Below are 27,781 nucleotides of genomic sequence, written 5' to 3' on the forward strand. Positions count from 1 at the left end.
CAGACGTAAGACCTGGGGGGTTGGTGGGGACCGAGGAAGGGCTGTAACGGTGACTGGGGCACAGACGTTGGAGTAGAGGGTTGGGTGCACAGCCCCATCATATTGTAAGTTGCAGTTTGTCCCTGAGCCTGAGTCCTGAACATAGTGGAGATGGTCAGCTTCCCGAGACGGACCTGTCATCCATGTATCACCAGAAATTGGCTCTAATATGTCCAGTGGTATGCACCACCTTTTGGGAAATGCTGGTGTGGGCAAAGGGTCATAAAAAGCCTGAGTTAAAGAATGGGATACTTGGAGGCCATTGCTAAGTTTCTAGAACATTTGGGTCATTATTCTGTTTCATCTTTTTATCTGCCGGTGCCTAGGCACTCAGTCAATTACATTATTGTAAGTGGTTGAAAGACATAACTAGAGATGAGTCTCCTGAGACACAGTATTGAGGACCCTGTTCATGAGCTACAATGATAAGGGGAGGGTGTCTGACAGCATACCTGCCCTCACAAGAAGGGATGGTTTTCCAGGCAGTGACAGACTGCTCTAGCTCACTGGCAACTAGAAAGGCTTTGAGGTTTTGGATATTACAGTTGAGAAAAAAGAAAAAAAGGAAGATATTGTAGGCCAGGCTTAATGTTTCAGGATCCGTGCCAGATCATAAACCATTTCCCATCGCCTACAAAACCTCTTATGTCTGGATAAATTACGTTCTGAAAAACAACTTTAGAAATTGTGGCTGACAGATCCTAAGGTGACCCCAGTGATTCCTATCTCTGCATCTACATCCTACTATAGTAAGAGGAGGTGGGGCCTGTGGCTTGCTTCTTATGTCGGAGATGCTGGAAAGCCACACTGTGAACTGCCTGTGGAGAGGGCCGAGCAGCAGGGAACGGTGGGCAGCTTCTAAGAGCTGAGGGCAGCCGATGGCCAACAGCCAGCAAGAAATCAAAGTGTTTCAGATCTGTTGCTACAAGGAAAGGAATTAGGCCAACAATCTGAAAAAAGTTTGGAATCAGGTTCTTCCCGGGCTCACTGCTGGGGTGCAGCCTTGTGACACCCAGAGTGCAGGACCCAGCCAAGCCGGGTTCAGATTCTTGACCCACAGAAACTCGGGAAAGAATACATGTGTTCGTTTTAAGCTGCTAAATTTATGGTAATTTATTATACATCATAGAAAATACAAAAAACCTTAATATATAAAAGGAAAAAAAGAGGAAAAGGAATACTGATTACTGGCCATTTGGGACGTTTATTAACGAAGATCAAACCTCCGCAGGGCTGTCCTCAATGCTCAGTGCCATGATTTGCAGAGTTGGCTCCTCCAGGTCCTGATCGCTGCCACCCGTGACCTTGCAGAGTGGGATGGACGGGGACAGGGCTGAGCGGGGACGGTACAGCTCACTTGGAGTCTCAGCCTTTTCAGTGTCACTGTCACCTTCAATGATAGTCACAGAGGTCTCTTGATCTCCTGAGCTGTCAGAAATATTTGGATTTTTTTCATCCCGACTTGAAGGTCTAAGATTTGTTTCCTCGTTCACCTGTTCAATTATAACCCCTTCTGAATTCTTGAATTTATAGACTGGTAGGAAAAAATCATTTGGTGAGAATATCTCATTCTCATCCTTGGGCTCAGAGAGCAACATATCCAAAGCTTGTCGGTATTCCTGACGCTCCTGTTGAATTGTGACCTCTTGTTCATTTTGTGTTGAATTCTCAGCCTTTTCAAAATCAAGTAAATTCAACAAATCAAAGTCATCTTGCTTCACCGAGCTTTCCTTGGATATACAGCCCAAATTCACCTTTAGGATATGCAGCAGGTGGCGCATTTTCCTCTAGGATTAAGAAAAAGGCAAGAATAAGGACACTAATTAAGCTAGTTAAACTGAATTACTTTTGTCTGCAGTGCTGCTAATTTCTGCAGGACTAATACTTCTCTTTCCACCCACCCCAAATGTATACAAAGTACAAGGGAAAAAAGCACTTGCTTTTAAGGCATTCTCTGAGGGTATAGAAAACTTTAAAATTCTTTCTATAATGCAGTTCTAAGGAAACAAACCTCCTCCAAATGGTGTTTATTTTGTCTTATATGTCGCTCAAACAGTCGTTCTAAAGACCTACAAAGGAGAAATAAGAATGTTAATATCTCAATCAGGAAGTCAACTGACTGTAAAGCAGCAATGCAATAACTAAACTACTAACGACTGGACACGTTTTTCAGATGGCTTTTTCTTTCCACAGTTAAAGACCAATCCTTCCCTGTTCGGTCAAGTTCTCCACCATGAAAGCTAGTACAGTTCCCTCTATGCATTTAAGTCAAGGTAATGGATGCCAATGTTTCGGAAAGACTGCATGCTACTTACGTTTCTGTGAATAAAATATTTTAAATGAGGTCCAAAAACTCTTCCTCTCTCTCTCTTTCACCTCCCGCCCCACCACTAAAAAGCTGTTTTTCTCTCACACACATATGCAAACACCATAAGCCTCCCTTCTCTTTCTCACATACACACTACCCCCATAAACCAAACTCTAAAGAAAATTCTTTTGTGAGGTATTTTAAAATGCTTTCTACAGTATACTTGAAAAAAATTCCACTGATGGTGAATCCATATAATAACCTAAAAGTTTATCATTTACTAAGCATCACTAAGTGCTAGGAACATAATAATTATACAACTCATTTCCTTTGTTACCATTTGTTATTACAATGAAGGTATGAGCCAACTTTATAGTCCGTAGTTATGAAATAATTTGGTATTTTTTTTAAAAACTCAAGAAATCCATACTCTACATTTTACAATGGCTGTTTATGTTTTGGAATATTATTTCCTCCTAGGCAATTTGCTGTGCATGTGGTGTACATAATGGGGTCTTATGCTACATAACGAAGTTTGTCTCAATGTCCAATGAATTTTTTTAATTTATTTTTTATTTTTTATTTTTTATTTTTTTCTACAATGTCCAATGAATTTTACACAAGTTAACTACTGTTTAAGCTGATTCAGGACCACACAGTTTCATTCAACATGCAAGAACTAATCTGGTTGCAAATTTGCCATATCATTTACAGTATGCAAACCTAGGCTTTTAATTATTCCTCACTTTATTAGTAGCAGATGTAACCAAAATACTTGCTTTTGATTCTCACCATAATTTCAAGTAGCAAAACTGGATTATGAATCTTTGCTAATAAGTAGCAAAAATTTTATTTTACTAGTCTATTATTGCCAAGAAACATAATGGTATTTAAATGAATAAAATCTCTTTTTTCTATAACTCCCCCAAACTGAGTCCACCTAGAGCAGTGGTCGGCAAACTGCGGCTCACGAGCCACATGTGGCTCTTTGGCCCCTGAGTGTGGCTCTTCCACAAAATACCACGGCCTGGGCGAGTCCATTTTGAAGAAGTGGCGTTAGAAGAAGTTTAAGTTTAAAAAAATTTGGCTCTCAAAAGAAATTTCAATCGTTGTTGATATGTGGCTGTTGACTAATGAGGTTTGCCGACCATCGACCTAGAGCATGAATTAAACATTCTTTACAATTTGCTATCAGTTATAAGAATATGGTCCCCTAAGAAAGCAATATAATTTTGCATTTCCTAATATGTGGAAATAACTTAAAAAACTAATACCAAAATGAAGAGTATTTAAAGTACTCTTCAACCACCATGTATTATTTAAAAAAAAAATCTAACCTGTTTGAAAATAAACCAAGCTTCAAAATTTCATCTGTTACATCTTCAATGAAACTCAGATACAACAGTTCTTCTTCACTGTGAAGGCAAAGCAATATAAAGCATAAAAATTATTCATTACTCACTCTGAAAACTATAGGAAATACAAATACTTAATTAAAAATCTCTCTACTACTTATTAGAAATGTACTTCTGCTCCTATTATTAAAGAGTATTATAAAGCAAACATATCAACTTTCTGAAATTATGCAAGGATAAATATTGGAGAAAATATTCCCTAATAGAGTAAAATTTCACAGATGTTTGAGACATACATTCAGCAATAAACAACAAGTAGGGAGCCCTAGCCGATTTGACTCAGTGGTTAAGAGTGTTGGCCCCAGGACTGAAGAGTTGTGGGTTCGATTACAGTCAAGGGCATGGTACCTCAGCTGCAGGTTGGGGGCGTGTGGGAGGCAACCAATCGATGTCTCTCTCTCACATCTCACATCGATCTTTCTGTCTGTCTCTCCCCTCTCCCTTCCACTCTAAAAATCAATGGAAAAATATCCTCAAGGTGAGGATTAACAAAAAAAACAAAAAAAAAAAACAAAAAAAAAAAGAGAGAGAGAGAGAGAAAGCAGGGATTAAACAGAACAAGACAGAAGCCAACCAAGGGTGAGGGCAACCAAATGTGACCCTTGGGGGCACGTGTTCCTGATGGGGTTTTCCATGTCCTCGGGCTCCAGACCCTGTCCAGCAGCAGAGGCTGAGCTCTGCAGGCACTGGCAGGAAGAGAAAGAGCACAGTCATCCCGAGATGCAGGGACTTCATCTCCTGCTCCTTGGAGAGCATCGTGTCTTAGGGTTGGGAAACTTTAAATTATTGAATAAGTAAATATAAGGGAGGAATTAATAAGAAAATCAGATAATAAAGATTAAAATGTACAAAAAGTTACACTTTCAAACTGCTTAACTGTCTAATATTTAAACATCAAGTTTAAGAATAAATTAAACTATAAAAATATAGGTGTGGGCAAAGGTAGGTTTACAGTTGTTTGTATGGAAAATAATGCAATAATTAATAAACAATAATACAAGAATAAACTTTTGTATAACTCACAACTTTTGCCGACTCCTATAGATTATTTCCCCCCTAAAAATGCAGCTTAACAAAACAGCATTAAGATCTAGAAGTAAAAAAAAAATTAACAAACCTAGAAGTATAACATCTGCAAAGAACTGGTGAGGCTGGAAACCTCCAGGAAGGTTGTCCTGAGCTTCTAAAGTCTGAATTTTTCAAAAACTATTATTTTTACTTACAAAAGTATACAAGAATTATGGTTACTAATTATAAAAAATAGGTACTACTAACTTAGGGACAAATTTCCACTGGAAATAAAGATGAAGTGATTGGTAATTATTTCAGAAAATTTTGGTAATTATTTCAGAAAATTTTGGTCATTTTCTTAAGGAGATGTAGACAGTTGAACCCCAAAGCTTTCTGTGAGACAAATTAGTGTTCAATCCTAACTTACTGAATAATAGTTTGTATTATTCTTAATTCTTGATTTCCACTAAGCAAAATGAAAAGATGAGAAACAGCTTACTCAGAGTAGATTTTTCTCCTTGAAGGAGGAGGCTGCACGGAATACTGACATAATGCCCTGAAAAGAGAAAATTAAAATATTTGAACAATGGTTGGCGCCTTGGCCAGGTGGTTCACTTGGTCAGAGCGTCATCCTGTACACCAAAAGGTTTCGGATTTGATTCTCGGTCAGGGCACATACCTAGGTTGTGGGTTGGGTCCCTGGTCAGGGCTCATATAGGAGGCAACCAACCAATGTTTTGTTTTTTTTCTCTCTCTCTAAAAATCAATAAAAACATGTCCTTGGGTGAGGATTAAAAAAACACTGGTGGGCATATAGTAAGTGTTCAATAATACCATATATTAGTAATAATAGTTGCATGCCCATGATCTAATCCAATCTTCAGAAAAACCCTGTCAGGTATATTTGGTAGGTATTATTTTTCTCACTAGTGAGTTCACTATGGGGCAGAAAGGCCAAGTAAACAGCCAAGACAGATTTTTAACCCATTCTTCTAATTTCAGGGGAGACAGTTGGACCGATTTCCCCTGGGAGCTGTTACCTGGCTGGGGAGCACTGCAGAGCGCCATCCTTAGCCTCATCCCACGGTAAGCCCTTCTCTTGGGAAGGTGAAGGAGTTATGTTTTCTTCGGTTTCATAGGTCATACAACCAGATGCCTGGGGATGCAATGACAAGAATATATCCTCATTTCGCTTGAAAAATACAATGTAAAAGCAGAAATAAAGCAAACAGCACATTTCAAAAACAGTTGAGGTAAGAGAGTAGAGATATCCAGTAGAAGAGCGACAGAGATATTACGACAAAGGATGTTTTAGAATACATTTTCCATTCAATCAGGACATTTTTCTTAAATTTATTTCAAGTAAGATAAAACAGCCGGCTGGTGTGGCTCAGTGTTTGAGCATCGACCTATGAACCAGGATGTGACAGTTTGATTCTTGGTTAGGTCACATGCCCGGGTTGAGGGCTCAATCCCCAGTGTGGGGTGTGTAGGAGGTAGGCGATCGATGATTCTCTCTCATCATTGATGTTTCTATCTCTCTCCCTCTCCCTTCCTCTCTGAAATCAGTAAGAAACATATATATATAATAAAGTAAGATAAAACAACTTATTTCTTATATTTTAATGAGGGACATTTTAAATGATGTTAAGAAATCACCACAAATAAACATATGGAGAAAATGATGCAAATATGAAGTTTTGGGTAAACTTGAGAAAAAATACCTTACTTAGAAATTCAAGCAACCAATGCCAACTTATCAAACACATAGAAGAAGTAGTGGCTGTATGAGCAATAATATTAACAAACTACTGGCAGCTCACTTTTATAGAATCCTTGCTTTGGGCCACGTACTCTGCCAGCCATTTACTTGCATTTTAAAATTTCATCTTTACAATGCAAATTTATGTACAGTACTTTCCATCTTTGAAAACCACATTTAAGGCATTTTATTCATCCACTCTTCTATCCAGCCAGCCAGCCATCCAGAAGAGATGCTAATAACACATAATTTCCCAAATTTTCCATCTGGTCATTCCCAGAGAGTAAATAGGCAAACCTTCTGTACACTGGCTAGATCGTGTGCAAGAAGTACCACCAAGAGATCACTCTTCACAGTCCAAATAGCTACACACGGTCTGTTAGGTTAGACAGCTGTAATTCCAATGTGAAGCACAGGGGTCTCATTTCTGTTACCTGCTTTATGGTCACTTCTGACTCTGTGAAGTCCTTAGTCTCAACTGTCTCAAAATCAGACTTAAAGCTGTAATATTTAAAAAATACACGGTTAAGCTTTCAAAATACAAAGACTGTGTGATAATGAGCTTTATAGTCTAGAAAAAATAAACTCAAACATAGGAGATGAAATCCATCTGTTCTTATAAAATGTATTATTTCTAGTTATTTAATCAGGAAATAGATGTGGTTTGGATTACCTATACTTCTTTTCCTTTTTTTGAATAGCAGCTACATTTCAGTTGGCCAGAGTGGGACTAGGGAAATGAGAACTTTTATGTTCAAAAGCTGTCATAAATATAATCAGACTTTCATTTCTTCCTCACTTGATAAATTCTGTCATATTCAATTCCTTAATTCTTGGATGAAATGTATGCAGATACATCTGATATTACTGTACTTCTTGTATTTACCCAGAGGAAAGAATATTAGTCATAAATTGCTTTTTACTTTCTTAAATAACTAAAACCTAGTACCTCATAAATATTTGTTTATAAAACCTAGGACAGTGGTCGGCAAACTCATCAGTCAACAGAGCGGCAAACTGCAGCTCGTGAGCCGTATGTGGCTCGCGAGCCGCAGTTTGCCGACCACTGACCTAGGATAAACAATAAAAAATTAGCGTACACTTAATACGTTACAAGATCTGTTTGTTTCTCCAAGCACTTGGCAAACTTTCACTGAATATTCATTATGTGCCAGGCACTATTGTATATGAAGACATTATTGAGGCAAATTATACTCAACTTCCAGAAATGATCCCAGTTGTCTAACTTATACCTGGGGCGTGGTTGCTCTACAAGACTGAGGCTGAATATTGCAGGAAAGGAGCACAGGGATAGGTGTTTCTCCCCCTTCTTTACCCACTGTTTTGTCATTTTTATCATAAATAGACGTATTTGCACAAATGCTGTTTGATGACACATTTTAAGAACTCTCTGAAAGTATAATATTTTAAAACACAAAAGTTCTAGTATCATGTCAAAAACAAAAAGAATTGAAATATGTAACATTCGTGTACATAAAGAGTTTGACAAATGTAACAGCTACTGGTTTTTCAACAATTACTCTGATAGTTCTAAGTGATACATGTAAAAGGGAAAGTCACAGTAATGACATTCCATTCAGAAGGCACATAAACTACATGATATAAAATAGGAATATTATTTAGTTTCCACAACATCCCGAAGTTTTGACTATTGGCTGCTGATGTGCCGTACCTGCTCAATTCAGTCTGGGTTTCAGCTTCTACCCGCTGATCTGTAAAATCCCTTTTTCTCTTGGCAGGTGTATAATACCGATACTGTGACAGGAAAGATTTTGCTTCTGTTTTCAAAGTTCGTGGAGTGAATGGCAAATGTCCATTAGAGAAGAGTTTAGAATGTTTATCCAAAAGGTCCCCACTGGATGTTTTTTTAACGACTAACTGAGACCTGTGGGAATTTGTGCTCTTGGGCCTTCGGCTGTAGGAGGTTGCAGAGTGTGTTTTCCTGGGCCTGGAGGGGGTGCAATCTATGCTGGACAGGAAGGAACCGAAGTTCTTCTCAGTACCATCCGTGAGGCTCTCACTGGATTTAGGTAGACTGAGGTGCAGTCTCTCTGAAGAAGTCCCTGGTGACCTTGCAAAGGACGAATATTCATTCACTTCTTCAGCTAGCATGTTGTCTTCATTTCGTGGTTCTTCTGCAGGCTAAGAACATGGGGTTTGGTAGTTATTAATTACACCAGAGGCCAGCTGCACAAAATTCATGCAAGGGGCTTGGCCCTGCAGCTGCGGCAGCATGCCTTGGCGCTCACAGCCCCGGTTTCGTCTGGAAGGTCGTTTAGCTGTCCGGTCTAATTAGCATATTATGCTTTTATTATTATAGATTTGCAAATTCATAAACATCATAAATGACTGCCTCAGGAGCTTATAAAATTAACTTATATGCCCCTAAAGATGTTAGCATTGTATATAAAGTTCTATTTTTTTTAATGATTAACATATGAAAATATAATTCTACATATAATAGCAATCATTTTTCTTTCTGAAGCTAAAAAATGATTAATAACATATGCCTATATTTTCGATCTTGACTTCGTGTACTGAGATCTCAGTTTTATCTGTAAGTCCCCAAATCAATTGTGAGCCCCAACCCCTTGTCAATCAGTTGTTGGCACCCTTTCCTTCCCTCCAGTCACTAAGGCAATTTCCAGTGCCAGCAGTTGCTTTGCAACTTTAAGGCTTTGAAGAAAGAAAAACGTTTCCTCACAATGTATGGAGCCCTGATTTAAGTGACTGATATTTTAAATATCATTAAGAACTACTTATTCCGTCTGGCTGGTGTGGCTCAGTGGTTGAATGTCAACCTATGAACTAGGAGGTCACGGTTCAATTCCCGGTTAGGGCATATGCCTGGGTTGCAAGCTCCATCCCCAGTGTGGGGCATGCAGGAGGCAACTGATCAATTATTCTCTCTCATTATTGATGTTTCTATCTCTCTCTCCTTCTCCCTTCCTCTCTGAAATCAATAAAAATATATTTTAAAAAAGAAATACTTATTCCATAAAAAGTTCACGTTTTCGCAACTTCTCCTCATGAGTGGGGAAAGCTTTGAAACGGAAGGTATTTTTGACTGCTCCATTTTTTTTTTTTTTGTTTATCCTTGGAAGAACCATTTCTATGGGATATCTATAAAGTCTAAAAACACATAATATTTATTCTTTTACAGACTAGAAGCCGCTAAAGCTCTGTCTATGATTTTAGACGTTATGGACACCTTTGTATCCTTTACAGAACCTGAGTTAGGGAGGGGCTGAGGTGAAAATGGTTAGGATTTAGCCAGCTATGTGTGTCCTATAAGCTCCTGGGGTGAAAAAGAAGAGTACAGGAAGAGCCAGTGCCTCCTTTGTGCAAAGTACTGTTCTCACCAGGGAGTAGAATAAGAGAGGAATAATAAGAGCTTCTATCACTGCTGCTAATAAGTATAGAGTGTTTACTATGTGCAAGTACTGTTCTAACTGATTTACAGGTACAACTCAATCGTCAAAACAACTTCTGAGTTGTGATACAGTTATTAGCTCTATTTTATAGGTGAAGAAACTCAGGCAAGGGTCTCATAGATCTGAACCCAGGCTAGGCCTACGTGCTTCACCATATCATATTATCTATTTTAAAGACTCATTTACCCAGCTGGTGTGGCTGCTGGTTGAGCATTGGCCCATGCACTGAGGTCTGTGGTTTGATTCCCAGTTGGGACACGTGCCCGGGTTGCAGGCTCAGTCCCTAGGAGGGGTGTGCAGGAGGCAGCCAATTGATATTCTGCTCTCATATCGATGCTTCTCTCTCTCTCTCTCTCTAAAAATCACTAAAAATATTTAAAAAAATACCCATATGAAAGCATAAATGAAATATTTTATGGAGGCAAATGTACAGAGTTACAGTGGCTAATAGAAAAATGAACAGAAAATATCTTACATTTAAAGATTAAATTATATATTTTATTTTCAACAAAACCCATTATCTCAAAATACAATTAAAAAAAAATCCTCACCCGAGAATTCTCCCTCCCACCCCCATTGATTTTTAGAGAGAGTAGAAAGGAGGGAAGAGGAGAAAGAGAGAGAGAAACATAGATGTGAGCAGACACATCAATTGGTTGCCCCTTACACGTGTCCCAAATTGGGCCAGAGATCAAGCCTGCAACCGAGGTACATGCTATTGACTGTAACTGAACCCATGACCCTTCAGTCTGTGGGCTGATGCCCTAACCACTGAGAAAAACTGACCAGGGCTCAAAATACAATTATTAATTTACTAGAGGCCGGTGCACGAAATTCGTGCACGGGAGGGGGGACCCTCAGCCTGGCCTGCACCCTCTCCAATCTGGGAGCCCTCAGGGGATGTGTGACTGCTGGACATCCCCCAGCAGTTGGACATCCATCTCTCAATCTGGGACTGCTGGCTCCTAACCACTCGCCTGTCTGCCTGCCTGATTGCCCCTAACCCCTCGGCCTGCCTGCCTGATCGCCCCTAACTGCCTCTGCCTGATGGTCTGATTTAACCCTACCTTGCCCCCCTGCCAGCCTGATTGTCCCTAATGTCTCTGCCTCGGTCCCAAGCCTAAGCTGCAGTCTGGCCTCCCTCTGCGGGAGGTGACCTGGCAGATCAGGGGAAGGCGCCGCCCCCATTACCCCGCTGCTGCTGCCACTGCCAGCCATGCTTCGGCCCTTACAGCCACTGCGGCTTTGTCCAGAAGGATGTTGGAAGGTCATCTGGAAGACGTCTGCCCTAATTAGCATATTACCCTCTTATTAGTGTAGACAGTCAAAATGCTGGATAATGGAAAAATATTTTAAATCGTCAGTTAAAAGTCCAATTACTAAAAATGAAAATGCACACGTGAATCAAATATTGATGAACAGATTCCCTGATGGCAAATTATAGCACAGCGTCTGGCAGATTTATTCTAAAGGAAGCAACTCTATTCCTGGTCCTTTTATCTATGCAACAGCCCTGGGGGCTCTTAAGCATTATAGCTTCCCTCATGACTCCCAAATTTATTTTCAGTCTGAGAGAAATGCTTATATCAACTCTCTACTGACAATATGAGATATTCCAAAGGCACCTCAAGTGAAGCATGTCCAAACCAACAAACTCAAACCCTACGTTATCCCCTTCTCCAAAGAAAACATTGCACTTTGTCCTGTTATCATTCCTTCACCATCTTCCCAGCTGCCCACACCAGAAGCCTGGGAATCTCCTTAATTTTGGCCTCTTGCTCTTCACATCATCGAATCAGGCACCAAGTCCTGGGGAATTCTCCTTTGTAAGTATTTCCTAAATATTTCCCTTGTGCTCCCTTCTGCTATCTTAGATCAGGTCTTAAATCATTTCTTCCCCAAATTATTGCAACTGTCTCATAACTAGTCTGTCTTTCCCTCCTGCCAGTGTAGTTTTTGTAAAGTATGATGACATAACATCCCAACTAAAAACTGGTCTATGTACCCATTAAAGAAAAGCAACCTGGATTCATTATTGTGGCACAAATGTCCTTAGTTGTTCCTGTTTACTGATATATACAATGGAAAGCGTTGGAGTCAGGTATGACGTGTGATACCTAGTAAGCAGAGCAGTGAAACTGGCTTTTATTAACAGGAAATAGTTTTTATCACATCAAGGGTATTGGGGGACAAAACACAAAGCTCAGGAACTGATCTGGAAGATCTAGGAGACCATGCTCATGACTTTGGGATCCTCTAGATGGCCACACCTCAACTAGGTGACTTGCAAAGAAATTTGCCCATCTTCAACACTGGAACCGAGTGAAAAGGGAACACTAGCCTTCGAGAATCTGTAATCATATGCTGCCCCCATACAAACTTGCAGCCTAAATGTGTATTGCCCAGATGGTCCACAAAAACCTTAAGTCAAGACAAATAACTCGTTTTTTTTCTAATACATAAACTGTAGGGGAATCTATATATAAAAGCCTAAGCAACTGTCTGACCAGTAGCTATGATGCACACTGACCACCAGGGGGCAGACGCTCAATGCAGGAGCTGCCGAGCTGCAGTGACTTGGCAGCTGCGGTTCTCGGGTGATGCACCCAGAACCAGAGAGGAGGGAGCCTGATTCCGGGATGCATCACCTGAGAACTGCCCTCTTGCAATCTGGGACCCCTTGGAAGATGTCGGAGAGCCGGTTTCAGCCCGATCCCCGCAGACCAGGCCGAGGGAACCCATCAGTACACGAATCCATGCACCAGGCCTCTAGTATATATATCTATATATCTGTATCTATATCTAGGTGTATATATATATATGAAGTTGTCTGTGTCATCTAAATTTTCAAATTTTGGGCATAGACTTATTCATAATATTATCTTACTCTCTTTTGAATATGTGTTACTTCCCTATTTTATTTCTTCCTTCAATCTTAAGTATTTTCATCAGAGATTTGTCAGTTTTAGTAATCTTTTTACTTAGTTAATCATTTCTATTGTATTTTAGTAGGACTTTGTTAAAGTCCACAAATAGTTGTGACAGAGACTGCGTGGCCTGAAAAGCCTAAAATATTTACTATTTGGTTCTTTACAGGAAAAGTTTGTTTCTGACCTATAGGAAACATGTTACCAAAAAGTCAGGTTGTACCACTGATGAAATAAATAGCTTAGAAATATCTACTTGTAAAAGGTGAAAAAATGCCATCTTACCTTTTGTAGAGTGTTAAGTAATGACTTGGAATTATTTTTAGAATTGGCTTGCACTGTAGTTTTAGTTACTTTCAACTCCCTTTCACATTGTGCTAATTCCTTTTTGAGTTTCTCTCTTCGTTGTTGATCTGCATCTGATGGGGGAAAACAAATCTTTGACATACAGAAAATAGAGAACTTAATTTTTTGGTCTTGAAAGACTAATAAAGCGTACATTTTTTTCCTTGCTAAAATGTTTACACTGATCTGGAAAGAAAAATATCTATATTTTTCCATATAAAGAAAAGTTAAGATAGCAAATATTGAATTTAGAGAAACTTTAAATGGATTATTTAAAGATCATAAACAGCTTGGCCGGCATAGCTCAGTGGTTGAGCATCAACCTATGAACCAGAAAGTCATGGTTTGATTCCCGGTCAGGCCACATGTACAGGTTGTGGGCTCGATACCCAGTAGGGGGTGTGCAGGAAGCAGCCAATCAATGATTCTTTCTCATCATTGATGTTTCTATCTCTCTCTCCCTCTACTTTCCTCCCTGAAATCAATAAAAAAATATAAAAAGAAAAAAGTTAAAGAGCACAAACAAGTTGGCCAAACCTAAGGGGTTAAGAAAGCAATTCCTGGCAGATATTCATAGAGATTTGAAGGTCAGAAATGCTCGACTGTGTTGTTCGTGACTCTGTAATCATCAACTGCAGAGTCTGAATTAGTCCATTAGACTCTCCTCCAAATAAAATATTGTCAATACCATAAATACTATGCTAAAACTTTTTAAGTTTTATATGACTTTAAAATGACATTAAATTTTAAAACATTTTCATCAGGATATCTGAATTCTATTTCTCTTAACTACCATTCATTTGAAAAAAACAAAAAAAGTGGTTTCACACTTTAGTGTGCCATAAGTCAGGTACTAAGTTGTTATTAAAGACTTGTCATTGTACAGACTGAAAATGGCAAAATCAAAGCTAGCCAAATTTCAGAGTTGAATAGAAGTAGAATGACTTGTATTTTTATATAACATTAAAAATTTAACATACTTCATAGGAATCTATCTCACTTTAATGGACAAGAAAATTTCAAGTTTTAAATCACCCCAATTTGAATTAGAATTAAAAGTTTTACATGCTAAAAAAACAAACTAAGGTAATTTATATGTATGTTTCAATTATAATTAAGAAAAACGAGTAAATGCTAACGTAAATGTATTTGTCCTGGTCAGGTGGGCCAGTTGGTTGGAACGTCATTCTGTGCACCAGAAGGTTTTGGGTTTGATTCCCAGTCAGGCTACATGTCCAGTTTGCGGGTCTCGGTCCCCAGTGGGGGGCCTGCAACAGGCAGCAGATTGATGTTTTGCTCTCACATCCACGTTTCTCTCTCCCTTCCTTTCTCTCTAAAAAGTCAATTTTAAAAATCTTAAAAAACAAAACAAACCCAAGAATTTTCATAGTTAAAAAAAGAGAGATGGCTCAAAATGTCTATAAAACCTGCTGCTAGGTTATACTGACTATAATGAACATCAACTCTATAACACAAGAAGCAATAATGACTATTAGTTATACTTTAGTTTGGTGATTGCAATCTTCACACTTCTACTCACCACAATTTTCTTTACTTATATGGCAACATAGAAAAACGCCTGCCTCAACTGAGGGCAGAAAATGCTGGGGGATAAATAAGCACTAGCTAAGTCTGAATTCTAAAAACAAAAAAGAGGAGCAATTTTTAAAATACAACCTCTATACTGTCAACTCCCGAAGCCTTACCTCCATCCTGAACCCCAGAAAAAGAACAAGTGTTGGGAAGGATGTGGAGAAACTGCAACCCTTGCACACTGTTGGTGGGAATGTAAAATGACAGCGCTGCTACAGACAACGGTATGGTGGTTTCTCAAAAACTTACAAAGAGAATTACAATGTGACCCAGCAATTCCACTTCTGGGTATGCACCCAATAGAAATGAAAGCAAGGCCCCAAAGAGACAGTTGTACATTCACATCCATAAAAGATTATTTATGACAGGCAAAAGGTGGGAACAATCCAAGTGTCTTGAATGTGTAAAGAAAATATGGTATTATGCATACAATGGAATATTATTCAACCTTAAAAATGAAGGAAATTCTGACATATGTAACAACATGGATGAACCTTGAGGGCATTTTGCTCAGTGAAATAAGCCAGTCACAAAAGGAAAAACACTGGATGATTCCACCTACACGAGATACTAAGAGTAGGCAAATTCATAAGACAGAAAACAGAGTGGTGGTTGTGGGGAGAGTTATTGTTTAATGGGTATGGAGCTTCAGTTTTGCAGATAAAAGGAGTAAGGAAAATTGACAGCGGCGATGCTTGTACCACAATATGACTGTACTTAATGCCATTAAACTATAGACTTAAAAACGGTAAAGATAGTAAATTATGTTATGTGTAGTTTACCATACATTTTTTAAAGGCAATATATCAAAAATTACTTACATTTGATGCAGGCACCTATGCTGAGTGGAGCTGAGCAGTCTACCACAGCTGAAAGAAGAAAATCAGTTATTTAATAATATTCTTAATATTTAGAAATGATAACAAAATATCATGTGTGGAAATCACAAAAGTTCCAGAACTTGTAGTTTTTTGACTTTCATAAATGAACAAATATAATATCCTTGATAAAAAAGTACACTGGCTGGGATTAACAGCTCACTAGACACTACAAAAGAAAACATGAGAACTTAAAAGCACAGCAATATATACTAGTACTCTTCAAAACAAAGCAAAGCGAAGAAAGGCTGGAAACAAACACACAGAGAGCATCACTGACCTAACCCCCCCGTAGCAGGCACTTACTGGTAACATACTTGTAACTGGAATCCCATAACAAGTTTGGAAAGAACAAAGAGCAAAACTGCAGGACCTACACTATCTGACTCCAAGACTTACTGTAATGCTATAGAAATGTGGCAGTGCGGTATTGCAATAAAGACACACATACAGAACAACAGAACTGAAGAGTAAGTTCAGTTCTGTATGGTCAACTCTTTCAAATAATGCTAAGGTAATTCAACAGAGAAAGAATGATCTCTTCAACGAACAGTCCTAGTTATATTTGGATACTCATAGGTAAAAAAAATTGATCCTTATATCATACCTAAGAAAACTGTCACAAACTTAAATGTAGGAGCTAAAACTTATACTTCTAGAAGAAAACCATAAGAAAATCTTAGTGACTTAAGATTAGGCAAAGATTTCTTAAACAGGATATAAAAAACATAAGCGCCCAGTCAGTGTGGCTCAGTGGTTGAGTGTCCACCCATACATACACCAAGAGGTCTCCAGTTTGATTCTGAGTCAGGGCACATGCCCAGGGTTGCAGGCTCGATCCTTAGTAATGGGGATGCAGGAGGCAGCCAATTGTTGTTTCTCTCTCTCCCTCTCCTTTCTTCTCTCTGAAAAGCTGATCTTGACTTCATGTCACAAAATATTCTTCTTTAGATTTTCAATCATTTAAAATATAAATGTCATAAGATATGAACTAAACTTTAAAAAATACATTTAGTGAAAAACTGGTGAAATTCAAATAAGGTCTGTAGTTAATAGTATTATATCAATATTAATTTCCTGGTTTTAATAATGGTAATGTGATTATATGATTTTAACATGGGGAAAGCTGAATGAAGAGTTTCTGTGACTGTACTATTTTTGCAATTTTTCTGTAAGTCTAAAATTATTTCAAATAAAGATTTTAAAAACAAAATGAAAAGACAAGTTATAGACTAAGATAAAATATTTGCAAAACATGTATCTGATATAGGACCTGTGTTTAAGATATAAAGAACTCGCACAACTTAATACTAAGAAGACAAATAACCTATTTTTAAAAATGGGCAAAAGATTTGAACAGATATTTCATCAAAGAAGATATACAGATGGAAAATAAGCACAAGAAAAGTTGTTCAACATCAGTAGGAAAAATACAAACTAAAGCCCTACCTCATACCCACTAGGATAGTCAATAATGGGCTGCCAATTGGAAATGCTGGTGAGGATATGGGAGTGATCGAAATGCAAAATGGTAGTCTCTCTGGAAAAACAGTTTGGTAATTTCTTATAAAGTTAAAATGTATTTACCTTATTACCCCACAGTTCCACTCCTAGTAAATAATAAATTTATCCAGTGAAACAGAAGCATATGTTCAAAGATTACATGTGAATGTTTATAGCAGCTTTATTCCTAATAGACAAAAGGAGTAAAAATAATCCAAATGTCCACCAACTGGTAAATCAATAAACTGTGGTACATTTCATTATATGGACTACTACCTTAGCAATAAAAAGGAATGCTGTTACACATAAGAACATGGATTAGTCTCACAAGTGTTAGCTAAGTGAAAAGTCAGACTTGTAACAATGCACACGGTATGATTCCACTTATATAACATTCTGGAGAAGACAAAACTGTAGTTAGAAAGCAGATGAGTGGTTGCCAGGGATGGCAGGGAGGAGACTGCTTGCAAAAGACTAGGGGGAACTTTTTGGGGTGATGGGATGCTCTGTATCAGGGATCAGCAAACTTTTTCTGTAAAGGGTCAGATAGAAAATGTTTAGGCTTTGCGGGGAGAGATGGTCTGTACCACAACTAGTCAATGTTGCCTGTCAGTGAGTGTAAAAGCCACAATAGACAAAACGTGAAAGAATGGATGTGATTGATTTATTTATGGACAATGAGATTTGAATTTCATATAACTTTCATGTTATAAAATATTATTTTTATTTTTTCCAACCATTTAAAAATACAAGTGCCATTCTTAGTTCACAAGCTGCACAAAAAAACAGGTGGCAGGAGGATTTAGCCTGTGAGCTGCAGTTAGCCAATTTCTGTTTTAAAAGCATAACTGTGACGGTAGCTATACAATGTATGTCTTGTTCAACATATTTAACTGTACACTTAAAATCAGTGTATTTTCTGGATGTACGTTATGTCTCAAAAAGCTGTCTAAGAAAGAAAAAGAGATTAGTTAGCATCTTCTTTGTGAAACTTCTTTAGTATATTTGAAAACAAAAAAGTAGATTATAAACTTTTATTATATTAAAAACAGTATCTAACCATAAAATAATATTAGGAATAACATGTAAGAGGAAATTAAACAGGCACTATATAGATTTCAAATTCAGTTAACAAAAATGGACAGTAGCTGATATCTCTATACCAAACACAAATTCTGATATATATATAGGTATATATATATGAAATGTATTCATTTTTGCTATGAATTTACTCTAATTAGAAGTGAAGTCAAGGATTTAAATTGGGTACAGAAAGTTCACATTTGCACATTTTTACCTTTGGCTGAAAGGATTTTATTATAGTGCACAGCCATGTGATTCTTGACCATGTGGAGAGTACTTAGTCTGAGAGAGGAGGAGTCAGTGCAAAAAGCTAAAAATTAAAACATATTTAATTATATATTTAAAGTTAATATATAAAATCATCACAAGATAAACAAATTACTGATTATTAAGCTCATTTTTATAAAATACTCAGAAATTCAACCACGAAGATACTGACATAACTTTGTGATGCTGAATGTGTACAAGCCTTAACCTTTCACTGATAACTGATGAGCTATCAAACTTTCTAAGAATAAGTTTTACAAGCCGGAGAGTTTTGAGAAGAGATTGTAGCATATAACTAAAAATGTATAGCCACTTGCCTGATTATAAAATAATGAGGAAAATGGAGTATTACTAGGTCATAAAAAAGAATGAAATCTCACCATTTGCGACAACATGGATGGATCTAAAGGTATTATGTTAAGTGAAATAAGTAAGCCAGAGAAAGACAAATGCCATTTAACTTCACTTACTAGTATATGTGAAATGTAAGAACAAAATAAATGAACAAACAAAACAGAAACAGATTCACAGATACAGAGAACAAATTGAGGATTGCCAGATGGGAGGGAGTGGGTGAAAAGGTGAAGGGATTAAGAAGTACAAATTGGTAGTCGCAAAAATAGCACAGGAATGTAAAATACAGCCTAGGGAACATCGTCAATAATATCGTAATAACTATGTAGTGCCAAGTGGGTACTAGAATATTCTGGGGGCTCACTTCCTAATTATCTAACCACTACCCTGTACACATGAAACTAATCCTCTCTAATAAAAGAGTAATAAGCAAATTAACCATCACTCCGCTATACCCACAAGCCACGCCCACAAGCCAATCAGGAGCGAATATGCAAATAAACCCAACCAAGATGGCTATGGCCACAGAGAGCAGGAGGGAGGCTTGGGTTTCCCCGGCAATGGAGGAAGCCAAGCTTTCCGCCTGCCCTTGCCAGCCTAGGCCTCCACTCAAAGCTACAAAGTTTCAATGACAGAAGATACATAAATCCAAACAGAAATAGTGGCAGCCATGGAACTGGAAAGAGGAGGAGGGTAGGGTTGCCCCAGGCAATGGAGGAAGCCAAGCTTTCCACACACCCTGGCTGGCCCAGGCTACAAAGTTTCAATTATAGAAGATACATGAATCCCAATAGAAATGGCTGCTGCCACGGAGCAAGCAGAAGGCTTGGCTCCGCTCCAGGCTACAAAGTTTCAATTGTAGAAGATAAATAAACCCCAGATACCAGGGCCTCTGCTTGGGTCGCCAGGGGGCGTGGCCGGCCTGCAAACCACCACAGGCCCCTGGCCCAGGCCGCCCCACGCCCCAAGGGAACCCCCACCCTGATCCGGGACACCCTTCAGGGCAAACCAGCTGGCCCCCACCCGTGCACCAGGCCTCTATCCTATCTAATAAAAGAGTAATATGCAGATTGACCATCACTCCAACACACAAGATGGCTGCCCCCATGTGGCCAAAGATCCTGCCCCCATGTGGACACAAGATGGCTGCCACAAGATGGCCAGCAAGGGAGGGCAGTTGGGAGGGACCAGGCCTGCAAGGGAGTGCAGTTGTGGGCGATCAGGCCAGCAGGGGAGGACTGTTGGGAGGGACCAGGCCTGCAAGGGAGGGCAGTTGGGGGTGATCAAGCCGGCAGAGGAGGGAAGTTGGGGGCAACCAGGCCTGCAGGGAAAGGCAGTTGGGAGGGACCCAGGCCTGCAGGGGAGAGCAGTTGGGGGTGACCAGGCCGGCAGGGGAGGGCAGTTAGGGGTGACCAGGCCGGCAGGGGAGGGCAGTTAGGGGCAAACAGGCTGGCAGGGGAGCAGTTAGGCATCAATCAGGCTGGCAGGGGAGTGGTTAGGGGGTGATCAGGCTGGCAGGCAGAAGCGGTTAGGGGCAATCAGGAAGGCAGGCAGGCGAGCAGTTGGGAGCCAGCAGTCCTGGATTGTAAGAGGGATGTCCGACTGCCCGTTTAGACCCGATCCCACCGGATCGGGCCTAAACGGGCAGTCGGACATCCCTCTAGGGGTCCCAGATTGGAGAGGGTGCAGGCTTGGCTGAGGGACACACACCTCCGTGCATGAATTTCGTGCACCGGGCCTCTAGTATAAAATAATATTGAATATCAACTGTAATTAACAATAAACTTTTTTTGTACTTGATTACATGGAGTCTGGGAAATCAAGCAATGCCCAAACTCCAAAAGTCTATGCAAAGATTCTATTCTAAGAGGCAAACTTCTAACTTTAATAAGATCTACAAATCAGCTTATGCATTTTTTTGAAGTATCAGAACTAAGACAAGTACATCACATAGAAATTCTGATATTAAACTTCTTGATGTCATCTAAACTGTTTTTGAAAATCTTAAAAATAATTAGCATTTATATATCAATATCAAATGTATATGTAGGCATAACTTTCTTAAACATTAGAAACAGTTTTTGTGGTTAAAAAACTGTACGTGGTTAAACGTGTATGTGGTTAAAAAAACATAATCAACAGCTAAAACGGTAGCAGAGATTGAAAAGTAAGTGACTTTCCTGACCTCTGCTTCCCATCCTAGAAGAAAACTCTTACATTTTTTATGCATCCTTGCAAGAAAATTCTACACATGGAATAAGAACATACGAGCCCGGCTAGTGTGGCTCAGTTGGCTGAGTGTCATCCCATGCACTGAGAGGTCACGGGTTTGATTCCTGATCAGGAAATAATGCCTGGGTCGTGAGCTGGATCCCCAGTAGGGGGGCATGCAGAAGGCAGCCAATCAATGTTTCTCTCTCCCTCTTTCCTTTTCCCTTCCTCTCTAACATTCAATAAAAACATACTTTAAAAAAAGAATATACAATAATGATGAGCTTCGTACTACCACTACTATAAACATTTACTGAATAGGTACCATGTATGCATTTTTCTTTACATGTACAAACTCATTTAATTATTATTATCATCACTATTTAATAGATATGGCAACTGAGGCACAGAGGTATAAGGTCTTTAAGATCATACAGCTTGATAAAGGATGCAGTTTAGATGTTAACTAAGGCAGCCTCATATTTACAGCTACTATATAACTGCACATATAGTCCTTAAAAAAACTTAGCAGCCTGGCTGGTGTGGCTCAGGGGTTGAGCATTGACCCATGAACCAAGAGATCACTGGTTCGATTCCCCGTCAGAACACATGCCTAGGTCTCAGGCTTGATCTCCAGTAGGGGGCATGCAGGAGGCAGCTGATCAATGTTCTCTCATTCATGTTTTTATCTCTTTATCCCTCTCCCTTCTTCTTTCTCTAAAAAATCAATTAAAAAAAAAAGTTAGCAAACTATATATTACTAGAGGCCCAGTGCACAAAATTTGTGAACTTGTGTGTGTGTGGGGGTCCCTCAGCCCAGATTGCAAGAGGGTGTAGGCCAGGCCGAGGGACCCCACTGCCACTGGTGCACAATTAGGGCTGGAGAGGGACGCGGGAGGTTGGCCAGCCAGGGTGGGACTGCGGGAGGGCTCTAGGGTGTGTCTGGTCCGTGTCGCTCAGTCTCGATAGGCCGGACCCCAGCAGCAAGCTAACCTACCAGTCAGAGCGTCTGCCCCCTGGTGGTCAGTGCATGTCATAGCGAGCAGTTGAGCAGTCTTAGCATATCATTAGCATATTACGTTTTGATTTTTGAAAGGATGACCAGACGACCGGACACTTAGCATATTAGGCTTTTATTATATAGGTTTCTTCATCCTGGTCTTCTATGTAAGTATATTTTAAATCTAGTTTTAAATTTTTAGTTAAAAATTATTTTTCAAAGTTTTATTCTGGCCCTATGTGTATATATAGTTTGTTACAAAGAAATAAATAAGTGAAAATGTGATCTTCCCTTCACATTTGGAGGAACGAGTATCAAAGATTTTTCATGTAAATAAAGAATAAAAAAAACCTTTAAATTATTTTGCATAATAATACAGACTTAAAACTTGTAAACTGTAATTAAAATGTAGTTTAAGTTTACATTAAAAATTTAAAGGCTTTAAAATACAGTCCTTTCACAGGACCTAGAAATCCACTTGAACGAAGAAGCCCATGCTTGTTCCTGATGAGAAGTGCATCTTCTCTGCACAGCTTTTCCTTTTCTATAGACTCTATGACAACCTGCAAATCACCTTTTCACCAAGGAAGGCATAACTCAGAGCAGGGAGTCTGCCAGCAAGGAGCAGAGCTGGGCTGGAGCTGCAGCAGGGAGAAGGGGGAAGCCAAGTCCACATCCAGCGCTCAATACTAGTTTGAAATGAGGGACTCCTAAGTTAACCTCAAGAGTTCCTAAAATATATAATTAATAATATAAAGTTCAAATATTGATTAAACATTTTTTCATCGTGTCATAATTTACAAATAAACAGTCAATCTTTACTTAACAACCTTTCACCATTTTAAGTACCTCACTTACCGTTACTTTTGGTGCTCAAGTGTCCTTTAAATAGGCACGGTGGAACAGATCTGGGGAGGACAGAGCTTGCTCTGACTTTTAACCAAAAAAACATGAATTAGGATAAACAAAACACAACTTGCACAAAGAAAACAATATTGAACACTTAAGAAATAATAAACTTATTGGTAATACTAGAGTTGTTTAAAATTGTATTCTATCATGTTACTAACCAGAAATGATATATCAAACAAAAATTCTGCAGCCATTGATGAAAAGTTTTCTCTTTTAAGAAAATAAATTATTTTCAAAACAGCTGTATCTTGAGACTTTAGTTTCACTGAGTAAAATGATAAATACATCAATTATTATGTTATTTGATATATACTGATTTCATCCTATACACTACTGACCTATTGGAGCTTTAAATGACTTTGAGGTATAATAAAACTGTTTCAGTTAATCATAGTCTGTTCTACAATTAATTTAAAGGAAATAATCCTCTTACAAAGTAATTGAGTACATTAGAAATTATATCACATGTTACTTTGTGTAAAATAAATACATATGTAAAAAAGAATCAGAACTTAATGTTTAAAAGATGTCTTAAAGTTCATCTAGTCTAACTCACCCTCCTCCTCTTGCTTGGATCCTATCTAAACAGTCTTTATTTGGAAGTCCCCCTTCCAAATCTGTCCTTCCTTGAGCTTTCTCCCTTGGCTCTTGGATACCATATAGAGATTCCTTATGTCTTATAGTTACTCTTTTATGATAGTTTAACAATTCTTTTTAATTTTTAAAAATTGAGAGCATGGAAGGAGAGGGAGAGAGAGAGAAGCAGTGATTGGTTGCCTTCCATATGAGCCCCAACCCGGGGATCCAACCCACATACCCAGGAATTGAATCTGGCAACCCTTCAGTACACAGGATGACAACACTCAACCAACCGAGCCACACGGGCTCGGGCTAGTTTAACAATGCTTTAAACTTCCCTTGTTTAAATCATTTTATGGTTCCCATCTTCTGATTGGACCCAGATTGATACAAAGGGGCATGAAAAAGTAGTCTCAAACCAAATGCCAGGGAAAAAATATCATCATCTAAGTAGATTAGGACTAAAATCCTGTCCATGAGATCAAAGGTCTTGCTAGAGTAATGAAATTCATCAGTATGTACAAGCAGCCCAGTTCCCCCACAATGTGTCGCCACTAAGACAGCCAGAAGGAACTCTAGTGAAGAAAGGTGAAGGTGTTTCTTGTGACAGAATTTCCCAGTAATGCCAGGAGCTTGGGGATCTGATGCCCCTGATAAGTGTCTCTTTTGGACCAACAGATTAAAAAATAATTTTTATTGCCCTAACCGGTTTGGCTCAGTGGATAGAGCATCGGCCTGCGGACTGAAAGGTCCCAGGTTCGATTCCGGTCAAGGGCATGTACCTTGGTTGTGGGCACATCCCCAGTAGGAGGTGTGCAGGAGGCAGCTGATCGATGTTTCTCTCTCATCGATGTTTCTAACTCTCTATCCCTCCCTCTTCCTCTCTGTAAAAAATAAATAAAATATATAAAAAAATAATTTTTATTTATCAAGCTGCTTTCAGTTCTCTATCCTAATAGGTTGTTTTTTCTTCGCTCCTTCCTAAGTCATTGATAACAGAGTGAATGGCCGTTTGTAACGCTCATCATTTCTCCCCAACCCCCCTTGGAGAAGCTGGAAAGAAGACCTGATAGAGGATCTAGTCCTCCATTTTACAAATAACTAAGGCCCAGGGAGTGAAAGTGATTTGCTGAAGGTTACCTAGTAAATAGCACACAACCATTACAAACAAGATACACTGTTTTGTAGGTGTACTCTTTCTACTACATCACCACACAGGAAGTTTGCCCTACAAAAGAACGTCAAAAAAATGTGATACCAAAAAGAAAATGACAAAAGAAAACAACAATGATTTTTTTACTTTAGGGGGTGTCTTAATATTTTGCATTCTGAAATCACCAGAGGTAATCTTAATGAAACCTAAGAAATTTAGGAAGTGCAATCTTTTCAAGTAAAATTAAGTATTTTGGCTTTGGCTAAAATTATTTATGGTTTCTTATCAGTAATCATAATTATGATCTAAGAGAAGTGACTACCCCAGATATTTGTTGAATATATTTGTTTTAAAAATTCAAAATCAGTAACAATGTTTGCTATATATATTATATAATATCCTAAAAGTGAAGCTAATAAAATTGGGTAAGTTATAAAAATATAAACTTTTTACATTTTGACAGGAACACATTTTTATTTTTTTTATTTTTATTTTATTTTTTTTTTAAAATATATTTTATTGATTTTTTACAGAGAGGAAGGGAGAGGGATAGAGAGCTAGAAACATCGATGAGAGAGAAACATCGATCAGCTGCCTCCTGCACACCTCCCACTGGGGATGTGCCCGCAACCAAGGTACGTGCCCCTGACCGGAATCGAACCCGGGACCCTTCAGTCCGCAGGCCGACGCTCTATCCACTGAGCCAAACCGGTTTCAGCGACAGGAACACATTTTTAAAAATAATTCAATAAATACTGAGAACTTACTAAGCCTATTATATTCTAAATTTTACATATATCCTTTCCCATGCCCCCATCTCTAGTGATGAAGAAAATAAGACATTGGGAGGAAGGTGCTAGCAGCCTGACTCTGTATCCCTGATGCACATTCCTGTTAGCCTATAGTCTACCAGGCGTCCTCAAACTACGGCCCGCGGGCCACATGCGGCCCGCCGAGGACAGGGTGCCGCTGCCTGTCCTGCTTAACAGCCGACTCGTCCCGGGCCCGCAGTGCGCATAGGAATTTGTTCATAGTTTTTTTTTAAACTATAGTCTGGCCCTCCCTCCAACGGTCTGAGGGACAGTGAACTGGCCCCCTGTTTAAAAAGTTTGAGGACCCCTGGTACTGCCCCTTCCTTAATTATCTGGTCTTGCAAGACCTGTTTACCTAAATACTCCCATTTTACAGAAGCCATAAACCATGAACAATACACAACCCCCAGAGGGGGTTATCAGTGCTGGCACCAGGCCAGGCCTTTAGGTGTGGTCTCATGGCCCCCATCCCAACACACGGGGCTTTTTGCAAAGCCTGTGAAAGGTCCGGAAGTCTGAGCCTCATTTGGGGGACACATATTTTTCGGTCGCCTGGTAAATTCTGTAACACTAGCATGAGATGGTTAGTAAGAACACTGGCTCTAGGGTTTCAATTCCCCACCTGGATTCCAAGCCTGGTCTGACACTTACTGTGTCCTTTATGAACTCTTAGTTTATTAGTCTCTAGTGTTTATTCACTGTGAACTGAGGATAATACCTAACAGTATGTTTCTGTGGATCAAATAATGAGATAACTTGGAAACAGAGCTTAATGTTAGAAAATTTCTGAAAACCACAAAAACAGTGTGGCGACTGCAGGGGTGACGGGGGTGGGGTGGGGGGTGGTGGAAAATGGCATAAGGGGGATAAATGGTGATGGGAAAAATAAAATAAAATTGAAGAAAAATAAAAGAGGGGGGAAAAAAGCATGTTGGTTTGTGATTTCTGGAACTTAGGCTAATGGATCGTTATCCCCTACATTCAGAACAGCACTTATTTCGAGTTATGATTATGTAATAAAGGCACAATCATATACAAAGCAAGACACTACATGAACCATCTAGCAGCCTGATTTAAAGGTACTTTCTTAAATAGATAAGAACACTGAATCGGGAGGCAAGGGTCAGAGATTGCCTTACTGGGCTTGAAAAAAGAATGCTACTTTGTTAGAGAGACAGTGAAGATGCAAATTATTTCGATTGGGCCAACGATTTGTGGAGATTTTGTTATAGGGCCCCAACTGGTCCACGGTGAGGTCCGCTTGACCCTGAGCGAGTTCAGTCAAGGACAGATGTATAGTAATTATGGATTAGCTCTTTGCCACTATAACTGTAGCCAGTAACACAGCATCATTTGAAAACTTACTAGAAAAGCAAAATATCAGCCCCCCACCCCCACCTCAACAGACGTGTTGTATCATAATCTGCATTTTAACCCAATTCCTATCCACTTTAAAGTTAGAGAATCCCGGGTTACTCAACTCCTGGGAGCTAGTTACAGAATGGAAGCGTTCGTATTTGCTGTGACTTACAGTGTGCCAGGAGCTTTATATGTATTATCTGCATGTAATCCTCAAGGACTCTATGACATGGGTGCTTCTTGTACCTCTGGTACAAGAGACGAGGAAACCGAGGGTCACCTCTGTGGAGCGCAGCGGGGGGCCAGGGAGGTCTGATCCCCAAAGACAGGGGCCATCGAGGTACTACAGGCGGCGGCCCGAGTTCAGGGGAGCGGGCCTCCTGGACTGAGGGCGACAAGTTCCGAGCCAGAAGCGGCCCTGTGAGCCCCAAGGGCAGGGTCTACTCCAGTGTCCCGGGCAACGCTCAGGTCCACAAGCAAGACAAGCAGGGAACGGACGGAGAGCGCCGGGGGCGCGGCCTCTACTCTAGCGCAGCCCCGACCCGGGCCCCGGACCCCCGGACCCCGGACCCCGGACCGCGGACCGCGGACCCCGAACCCGAGGCCCGGAGCGCGAGACGCGCCCTTTACCTCTTCGGCTGCCATTCATGCTGAGATCCTCCTCAGCCGCCGTGGAGACGCGCGGGGTCCCCTTGGGTCCGTCCCCGGCTGAGCCAACCCCGGCGGCAGAGGACTGTCGCCGAGGAGCCGGCGGAGGGCGGCGGAGGCGGGAGACCGTCGCCTGGCCCGTTGCTAAGAGCCGGTTCCTCGGCGTC

The 27,781-nt window shown here is 39.8% G+C and overlaps 1 protein-coding gene across 2 annotated transcripts; it reads right to left on the minus strand.

Moving 5' to 3' along the window:
- Positions 1-1,129: 1,129 nt before the first annotated feature.
- Positions 1,130-27,781, minus strand: SPATA7 (spermatogenesis associated 7). Of its 2 annotated transcripts, XM_080646190.1 has the most exons (12): positions 27,597-27,775; positions 23,010-23,084; positions 18,534-18,629; positions 15,677-15,724; positions 13,203-13,336; positions 8,229-8,698; positions 6,970-7,036; positions 5,814-5,929; positions 5,273-5,329; positions 3,685-3,762; positions 2,051-2,108; positions 1,130-1,826 (listed from the first exon to the last, which is right to left on the minus strand). In XM_080646190.1, the coding sequence occupies exons 1-12, from the start codon at positions 27,613-27,615 to the stop codon at positions 1,257-1,259; spliced, it is 1,788 nt and encodes a 595-aa protein (XP_080502316.1). In that variant the 5' UTR covers positions 27,616-27,775; the 3' UTR covers positions 1,130-1,256. The 2 variants fall into 2 exon arrangements, with proteins under 2 accessions (XP_080502316.1, XP_080502317.1); XM_080646191.1 differs by lacking the exon at positions 18,534-18,629 and having other exon boundaries at positions 27,597-27,781.

Source organism: Plecotus auritus (assembly GCF_963455305.1).
Source record: "Plecotus auritus genome assembly, chromosome: 1".
Lineage (NCBI taxonomy): Eukaryota > Metazoa > Chordata > Mammalia > Chiroptera > Vespertilionidae > Plecotus > Plecotus auritus.